This window comes from Chelon labrosus (genome assembly GCF_963514085.1).
Source record: "Chelon labrosus genome assembly, chromosome: 2".
In the NCBI taxonomy this organism is placed as follows: Eukaryota; Metazoa; Chordata; class Actinopteri; order Mugiliformes; family Mugilidae; genus Chelon; species Chelon labrosus.
The window spans coordinates 22,176,170-22,186,352 of NC_140338.1; the positions used below are offsets into that span (position 1 = coordinate 22,176,170).

The window sequence follows — 10,183 nt, forward strand, 5'->3', positions numbered from 1 at the left end:
ATCTGCCATCTCTCCAGTACTTTAAATTCCGCTGCAGGGTAAAAAGAGCTCTTCCACACTGAGGATGGTTACCCTCTCAGGACAACTTTGATGTCAGATGTCATCAGGTAAAAGTGAAGCTACTGAAAGGGAGTGTGACATTATTAAGCCTCTACTAAGTTCAATGTGTGTGCATTAGCAGTATTAGCTAAAACAAATGAGTCACATGATCTGTTAACTGTGTGGCTTACGAGCTAACTTTATTACACTCACAAGGTTGTAAAGTGCATTTAGCACACGGGAGCTTTCAAGCACCTTGTGATGTCCTGTGTGTTTACACGGCCATGTATATACCAAAAGGCCACGCCATATAATTGCGCATTGTGTCACCAAGTGCACCCATCATGTAAGTTCTTGCAGCACCAGAAGCCATCATCAAATCATAGGTGCTAAAGAGTGTGTAATATGTATCTCAGAGTTCTGTTGTGTAGTGGTAAATGGACTTATATCCGTATAGCACTTATGTACTTATTGGTCCTCAAAGCGCTTTACAGTCACAGTGGCACATCTGCCTACTCGCTCACACAAGCACACACACATTCACACACAAGTGGCAAGCACTTGGAGCAGCTTATATCATGGCTGTGTTCGTAACAAGTGATTCTTCATTTAATTTGACGAATCAAAAGGATCTATCCACTATCCCTCCGGTGTGTGGACAACCCCCTCTATCTACTGAGCCACAGCCGCCCCAGTGTCACTTGTATTTCTTATATGTAAGCACTGCAAATTATATTTACTGCTCGGGTATTAACGTTAACCCTGAATTATGTTCCATTCGCTTCCACACCTATGGTCCATTTTCCTCCTCCATAGTCCTTGTTGCTGCAGTCTATTTAATCTTTGTTGTTGTGGTCCAGCAGATCTGGCAAACAATGGGCTGACGTGAAACACATCGCTACTGGTCTGGGAAGGTGGTATGCAAATACAGAGAGACTTGTTGATTAGTTTAATCAGAACTGGGCAGATTTGTTGGAAAAGACTTGAGTGTTCATTTATTTGTAATATGTTATTTGATATTGTTTTAATTCATTCGTCAATAAAAACATTACTATTGTTGCTTAAAATGATTCAGCCTCACGGTTGGCATACTGCATATGCTGAAGTCAATAAACCATACACCAGCCTCCTTTATGACGCCTGCAGCGACCCATGCTGTGTGAATTGTCTTCGTTTACTGTAAATTGAAGGAGACCCACAAATTGAGTGGACTGTGGGAAAAACACGGGTGGAAATGAAAACTGAAGAATGGCGGGAGCAGTAGATTCTCTAGGAGCACCTGAGGGCACTTAGTTATATAAAGTGAACATCCCTGAGGCCTCTCAGGCTTTCAGGCTTGGCTGTGAGTGTCCTGACATATTATCCACTATGTTATTTATTTATTTTTTTGTGAGGGTCTGCCTATAGGAAGATTCAGACTACTCAGACACACCCCGTTTTGCATACAGCTTTACAGTAAAGGAAATAATGACTTATTTCTTATTTTGATTTTTGCTTCTAGAAAGACTGGGAACTTTGTTTATGGGTATATGCAGCCCGATGGCAAGTAAATACTGCTCAGCAGAGCGTGACAGTGTCCGCCTTCCCAATCACTCCCAGGCACGTACCCGAAGGATCACTTAGCCCACACAGTGGATTCGGTTGGGTCTGTTGTTTCAATGTGTCTTTTCAGCTTTTTTTCTCTCCTCTCAGCGGGATGTGCTAAGTAACAGGTCTGAAAGCACACAGATTAGACTCCGCTCGCATTAAATTTGGATGTTCACAACCGGATTTGGAAGCGCGCATTGTAATTGCAGCGTTCCACATGAGGAGTGTGGCCAAGTCACAAGGTGTATGCGAGCGACATGGACTTATGAAAATCTAAGCGCATGAGATAGAGAAACGGCACATCAACGCATCAAATGTGACCAAATCAACTCAAAAAGGTGTTACATTCAAGGTTTAGTCAACATATTGATGGTTTATTTCAACAAATTGCATTAAAAACACTAGGTTCTGCAGCTAAAGAGAAGGTGCCGCTCCAGAAATGGCCTTTTCAGTCATTTTATCAGTCCCTTTTATCCGCTCCTTGTCAGGTCTTACTGGTCAAAGTAATTAAGCCGATACACCAGCCAAAGACACTTGGGCTGGTAATCAATACAAAGTACACAAACTTCAGACTTGCGAATTGGTAGTTCAGACCTGACGGATTTGACTTTGAAGTATGGACGGATTGTCATTCTGGATTTAGAACTGCAATGTATTTGATGACGCCTGCAAAATGCATTCTGGGATACCTGACTGTCCAAAATCCACACAAGTTACCTCCAGATGCATCCTCGATAAAACGTCAGGACAATAACGCATCCATGTATTTGGGCCCTACGCGGTTAGATGGTACTTTGTATTGGAACAGTACTTGGACACAGAGTAATAATGTTTCACAAGAAAACAAGTGACAAGAACACGTATTGGTAAACACCCTTTTCACAACCACTGCAAGGCTGGTGGAGGTGCAGAGGGTTGTACACGACATCCTATGAAAGGAAGATCAGCTAAAATTAAATCTCACCTTTACTTTGTTGATGCATTCATGATTTATTTATTTGTTACCCTTTAGAACACTGTAGTTTATAAGAACTAGCTCATTCTGCCTTGTAATCATAGATCTACTTCGTATAAGGTGGACAATGGAACAGCTCCTCAAAGTGATGCCAAAGCAAGTACAGCTCCCCTTGGTATATGGCTGCAGTATAGTTCATGAGCTAAAAAAATAATACTGATGCATTCTCAAGTGTCCAGTTTTGTTTTAGTTAGTTATATTTGACGCCATAGAAACAGGATGTGACATCATGATGGCTACAAGTTGCTATGCCAACCGATTAGTGAAGCGGTGAACATTTCTTTGTAACTGGTGGAGGTAGAGCAGAAAACGAAAACGTAAGTGAGTCTGGTGGGCGGGCCATCGATAACGCGTGGCTCCACTCTTGGACCATACTGTGCAGACTCTGGCTGTAAACCTGCAAGATGACGCAGCACATATTCCTGGGAAAATAGCATCAGTTTGGCCAATGCAAGGAAGTGGGGAACGCTGTGTCCATATTTATATACAGTCTATGCTCGTAATACACAGAAGCAGAAATAGAGAGAAATTTACTCTGATCCATGGAGCCCAAGGTTGGCTTCACAGTCTTCCTGTGAATACAGCTTCCAATTTTGGCGCCATTGTATCAAGTAGATGTTGACATATTTCACTGCTGTTGGTGTTAAGAGAAAAAAGTAACTAGGAGACTAAATTCATAAGGCATCATCCTCTGGGCACCATGAATGTCTGTACCAAATGTGATAGTTATTGTCTAACATTTGAGATACTCTGCTAAAAGTCAAGACTCAACCTTATATGGGGCACTAGAGGATGTCACTAACATCATTAGGAGTCATCAGATAAGGATCATGAATATAAACGTTCATGGCATCCAAGCCGTTGAGTTATTTCAATATCGATCAAAGTGGTGGATCCAATAAAAAAGTCGCCCCCACCCCTACAGTTATTCTCCTGAAGCATGCCAGACTGAAAAATAGTTTAATTTTAAGACGGCCTTCAGTTGTACAAAATACAAGATAAAACAGAACAGCAAATTAGGAACTGTGCTGTCCCGTCACAAAAACATTGCTCATTCTGCAAGTCTGCGCAGTTCAGCATATGGCTGCTCTAAATGACGTTTGATTTCTGCCATCCCAGATGAGCAGGCTGCAAATGTGTTCAATCTACAGCTCCTTCATGTGACAGCCGTCCATTGTCTGAAAATGAGCAAATGATGAGGGCCTGATGGTGTAGAAGGAGATTACCGGCAGAGATGTGACTTGGGTAAAACAAATCTGGGCTTGGCAGTAAACTTGCTGTTGCCATGGCAATGAGAACGCATACACAACCATAAATAGATCGCCTCGACACCTTGACAGATAGCGCGAGACTGTCAGCTGAGACAGCATATGTGAGCGAGTTCCTCACAACTCCTCGAAGCGCATCATGTGATCGACTAAATTAAATTAAAATCTCCGAATGTATTAAATTTGTGTTCGTGCAAGTGAAACCTATACACTGTGTTGTTTCATTTTCTCGTCCGTTTGTGTTCATTGGACGTGTTCCAGCCATCCTGGAAGCTGAAGAGTTAACTTCTTACACTGACAGACAATATGTCAGCCTGAATCCATCTGAGTGGCAGACCAAAGTACTTAATGCCTGACATTTCATAATGTAAATAATTCGGTCCCAGTGCATGTTTTACATCTATCTGAGCAATATGCCACAGGCCCCACGGCGAGACTGCTCTTTACCTGTAACCTTTTTTCTCTGAATTTCCATTCTGCTCTGCCAGTAACCAAGTACTCAGCAGGCATTTGTTTGATCAGGTACATTTCTCCCTCTGTTTCCGTTGCTTTCAGATGAAGGTTGGCTGGCTTGCGGTAAAATTTAACGTAAAAAGATAATATAGTAGAAACCAAAAAAATTCAGTGGTTAGCAGAAATGATAATTATGTCGACCTATTTAATTTTTTTCACTTTAAAAAGCCAAATTATTAATGTATTAATTTTTCTAGGGAACTGTACGATACCTAAAGCTATCATGCTAAAGCTAATGTTGTTGCCCTTTAATTTACAATTTTGTCCACGCAGAAATTAAATGTCATCTTTTGCTGGAGCCAAATGTATTCCAATATTCTGTAAGGGACTGAGTTTAAGCATGTTTGTCCAAAAAACTAAGCTGAAACAAGGGCAGCTGGATTTGTTGGGTTTTCTTGAAGATGTTCTATCCAAGTAGCTTCTTCAGTTCTAAATGACCGGTGGGTAGTTTGGGCTTCAACAGGGACATCTGAGGTGATGCAAAACTAGACCAAGGCATAAAAAGACCTGAATATGATTGTCACTTGCACTTTGATTTGTCAGTATTGTGTCTTTATATAAAGACCATTCCATTTTCAACATCATGGACTTACAGCAAACTTCTGTTCATTATTTAGTTGTGCTGCTGGATCTTTATTTATTCCGCCGACTTTAGCCTAGAGTTTGTGAATGTACAGTTTCTGCTCGTCTTAAAGCGACATCATCAGATTTTTAACGCGTGATTAAGTTGAGTCAACGAGAGAAATTTGAGGCTGAAAAGCTGCTGAAATATCACCCGTTCGGTGGCGCCGATGTGGAACGAGATGTGTGACTTGCGAGCTGATGGACTGTCAATGAGACAAGGACACAGGCTTTAGATCTTTGTTTACCGCCGCCCTGATGCAGGGCTGTCCACCTACACAACCCGATGCAGCGAGTTCACAGCTGAGCGAGAAGGTATGAAACCGAAGGAGAGAGAGTCAAAAAGGAAAGGATGGATACGCAAATATAAAGTTCAACCAAAATGATTAGAGGAGTGACTTTCAGAGAAGGTGAACGACTGATGTGCTATAAAACTCTAGCCTAGTGAAGCCAGAACCAATTCTTATCAGAACTTTCTGTCGTGTGTCGTGCCATTCAGCCACCCTTTACTAAAACCAGAGCAGTTCTTTCAGCTGCACGCTGGGTGTATTTTTACACATAATGTGTGTGTTTTTTTTTATGTATTTGCCGTATGAGACTTCTTTGACTCCTATAGCCAGTGAGTCATAATCATAACCCCCAATCCAATCTGACATACAGGCTTCCAGTAATGCGGGACGGTTGAGAGACAAGCTTTGTAAATGCCTTACAGGTTAAATTTTAAGAGCATCGCAGCCTGTTATCTGTATCCCTTTCACTTCAGCTCCGCGGCACGTTGTTGACTCATCCGTTTATTTATACAGAGGCTCGGATTGTAAAGACCAAGCTCGTCTGTTCCTGCTTATAGTAACAACTCTACATATTTAATGGCAGATCGTCTATTCTCACGCGCTTTGACTTACTTGTTTGCGTCAACTGAAAGAATAGGGACAAATTGTTCACAGCCCCAGAAGTCTGTTTAAATCAAACATGACTGCTAAATGCTAATGACTGTATTTTAGGATGAACGCAAACAGAGGAGCTCATAACTGTTCATTTTCAGGATTTTGTCCGTGCTCATCTCTGCAGTAGGGTTTGCCATTGGTAACAGGAGTTTGTCAAATCCACAGAAAAAAACCTGAGGCACAGGATGGAGTTTCAGTCAGAACGGAGTGGAGGGCATGGAGCTGGAGATACGTGTTTGACTGTAATTGGTTTTGTTGCAGACAGGACTAAGTGGTGTGGGTAGAACAGTTATGGAGCAGACAGGGCTTCGACACGCGGAAAGCTGAGTTTGCAGATTCACTTTCTTTGAGTGAAAGAAAACAGATTCTGAAAACAAGTTAATTATGTTTTGACTGTGAAGAAGAACAAGTGCTTGAGATGTCGGCCCTCACAACAGCTGAATGTACTTTAGCTGCACTCCAGTGAATTATATTTTCTTTTGGTAAAGCTTCCAAAAGTCTGTCTTAAAATGTTAATTAGCTATGAAGAAAACGGCTCGGATTATCACCTGGGACATGACTTGAAGTATAGGTTCTGATTCAGGCTCAGATTTCAGACAAAGCTTTGTTCCCTTCTCCGACAGCAGGGAAGCTAAAATCCTGCACAAAAGCCAGCCGGTTAAATTAGTGATGAAACGCGCTGCATGATGGACACACCCAGCATCTCCACATTGAAGCTCAGAGGAATTGAAGCAGAGGTTTCATAACAATTCAAACACACACTTAGGTTCCACCTCTAATCGGTTGGTTTCGCCTGGTGTGAGTGATGGAGAACATAGTAACAGCGACGTAGTCATACAAGTCGCCGATGGAGTTGAATTTATCTATGATAGTTTAGCTGTGATTGAATGTAGTATGTCTTCTCCTTCGGAGGTGTCTGGCAGCAGCAGCAGCATATACATTGTTCTTTTTTTTTTTTTAGCCAAGATGCCAGATCAAACTGAACATGTCGTTCATACATAGAACACCTGTAAACGAACCGCAGAACGGCAATAAAAGCCAGTGGCCACGCTCGCTGCTGACGCTCTACTTGCATTTCTATTGTTTCCACATTTCCTGAAATCTGAATTCCTTGCAAAAATAGCGCAAAATAGTTTGCAAGCAGGCAGTGAATTCTTCAATATCTCGATTGCCCTGAGAACAGGAGCCAAACCCAAGGTTAAAAGCAACGCTGTAAGATGTTGTATCATACCTCGGCCTGAATCAGAACTAAATACAGGTGTGAAAACACCTTTGGACCATTGAATCAACTTTCTTTTTCTCTGACTAAATAGCTGGGTCTCTGCTCTAAAAGCTGATAAGACAGTTAGAAAAGCTTGACCGTTTCACTGCTGATACCTAAACAGACAAGGTATTAGCCAATTTTTCCACTGGTAACTATATTTTTATTATTTATTTATTTATTGGCATTGCTGGATGGACACAAGAGGACTGCACTAAGATGAGAAATGTATGATATATTCGTGGAATTTTCAATCTGCAGTTGAATTAATAATAGAAAATATCACCAAATCCCAACATTTCTTTTTATTTATCACATAAACAAACCTTCGTTGTGCAAAAAAATAAAAAAAGCCAGAGACTCATTTCAGGTTTGACTCATACGTATCTCTGTCATCTGGTTCAGCCTCCACCATCTCAGTCAGACACAGAAACTGTAACTGTTCCCCATCCTGCCTCGTGAACAAGTGACCACTCCGGCAACCCCCCATGGATCTGCTCCCTCCTGACATTACAGGAAAGAGTTTAAAAGCCAAGAAGCGATCGGGGCTTTAAACTTTGCAGCTCGGGAAACTTGCCGAAGGAAGGAGTGAGATTGAAACTGCTTCACCTCTCCCACAACCTGAAGCGTCCCCTGAAAATCCTGCCCTCTGGTCAGAGATGCTCTGCGCTGAACATGAACAGCTTTATCCTGCCATCAGTGGAGCTGCTCGGACTGGAGCAGAGATAAAGCCCCTCTCTCTCCCATCCCTCTCTGTGGGACTTCACAAATAATAATAATAAAAAAAAGCATTTGGGGCAAAAGCGTTTCCATTTAAAGGCCTCATTTTAATTTGTGAGCACATTATCGTGGCTTACATACAGTAAGCCAGTGGAAATAATGGAATAAGACCGCTGATTTAACTTCTGTAAATTAAAAAGATGTGAGGAAACCAGACACAGATGTCATCTCATACTGGATGTGACAACTTAATTAAAGTAGTGGGAGCCTGTGTCTCGCTTCTCGACTCTCTCTCTCTCTCTCTCTCTCTCACACACACACACACACACACACCCACCCACACACTCATCTTAAACGGCGTTTCAGAGATGTGGTTCTCCTGAGGGCGGCGTGCGCCCACCTGACGGCCAGCAGGAGCGCACGCTTCCCTTAGAGGATTCACACATACGGCCGGTGTTGCAAGTGCAGAACATAATAAATCACTTACACTGCTGTTCTGCCCCGACCAGTGCACCATAGCCTGGTTGTGGGACGAGTCCCCGGTCAAGGCAAATGTTGAACTGTTAAGTTTTAGCTCCTCCTGCCTCGGACCGGCGGCTCTCCGCTCCTCTCCGCTCCAGCGCAATTCAGAGCGCGTCACTCTGCGTGCAGCCGCCGAGCTGCTGCCCTCTCCCGGGTCTTGATTCTGGGCTGAGCCGAGGTTTCCGACTTTCTCACGGCCGCTGCTCCTCCTGGCGCGCTTCTTGTAGCCGGTGGTGTTAGTCAAACCATGGCTGTTCTTGACATTAGAAACTTTAATCTCTGTAAACTCGCCCTCGCCGATTTCTTCTTTTGCGCGCAGGTTCTCTGTTTTCTGTTCCAGCCTCGGCTCCGTGTGTTCCGCCACATCTCGTGCGCACTCCGCGGACCCAGCTGCGCAACGGAGCAGCCGACTTTCGGCACTCGCAGCCCGGGGTCCACCTGCCCCGTCCCCGCTCCTCAAAACTTCTCCCTTTAGCCTTGTTTCGGGTTCACTCGAGTCAAATTTCAGCAGTAATTCCTGCGCACGCCACTTATTTCCCGACTGACATGACCTGCAGGTTATCTCAGCGTTGGCGGAATGAAAGAAACAGAGCATCATAAAAATCAAAAAACAAAGCGCACTGTGCCACTTTGGGCAGAATATGACCTCCCTCTCCATTGCTGGTGGCAGAGACGGGCGTCTGAGGATGCTGATGAGTCCTTTCCCACACTGTTCTCTCTGCCTCTTCGGAGTGTAAACTGACGCTCGGCTGTGGATGAGGAACTGCTGCAAGTTGTGGCGTTGCCCAAATGCAGTGTTGTAAAAAGTGTGGCTGAGACCTAAATGGTCCAAGTTGAAGGATTTGATCAAATGGAGCCCGGCACGCTTGGGGGAGGAGCCGAGCATCTAGACTGAGAGATGGAGGATAATGCTGCGACTGTCTTTCTCCATATTTGCTATTTTGAACCATATTTAACCCTAATTAAGGCACACAGTCATGTAGCCCTTCCATCTGCTGCTCCTTTATATCTCCTCGCTGCCACATTTTCACAGAAGCTCTTAATTTCAGTTTATTTGTCTCCTGTTGCGGATTTTGTCCCTCCAGGGGAAGTGAACCTCTTAATTTAGCAAATGAAACTGAATCAGTGTACCTGTGATGAACTTGTTTAGATGCAGCTCTCTTAGGTCTCAACAGGGGCTTCTGGTAATTGGAACATATTAATATGTTTCCAATTAAGCACAGTATCGGGGATGGCAGACTCCATTACTTATTAAACAAGCAACCAAGTATTTAACAGACCACACAGGAGCAGGATTTTTTTTGCAACTGATCTGACATCTCCACAGGATGCGGGGGTTTTCAGTTTATTGTTCCAGCTCCGGTCGAACTCAGAATCACCTGTAAGTAGCAGCCAGGATTGAGTCATGAATATTTAAAGAATTTGTGAGAAAACAAACATTGTGTATAGCTTTTGACTCAGCAAGCGTCCAGAGTGTCCCAGGACTCAGGGATGAGAGTAAGTGGCGGTTCATCTCTTTAATACCGGCTCTGCAGCTCTCTGCGTATAATCATCGGAGGTTATGGTGATTGCTGATGAGCACTTAGTAGCACAAAGGGATATACAAATGGTCACAGACATCTAAACAGCTGGCTGCTTTCTACTTCACAGCAGACGGTGCTGCCGGGGGGGGGGGGGGGGGCAGATTGTGCCC

At 43.5% G+C, this 10,183-nt stretch overlaps 1 protein-coding gene across 1 annotated transcript in view; it reads right to left on the reverse strand.

The window, feature by feature from the left end:
- The window catches only part of sorcs1 (sortilin-related VPS10 domain containing receptor 1), a 150,615-nt gene extending 141,184 nt beyond the window's left edge, over positions 1-9,431 (reverse strand). The window contains exon 1 of the mRNA XM_084560697.1: positions 8,456-9,431. Within this exon, the coding sequence (XP_084416823.1) occupies positions 8,456-9,376 (921 nt within the window). The 5' untranslated portion in view covers positions 9,377-9,431. The remainder of the gene's footprint in view (positions 1-8,455) is intronic.
- Positions 9,432-10,183: the final 752 nt, after the last annotated feature.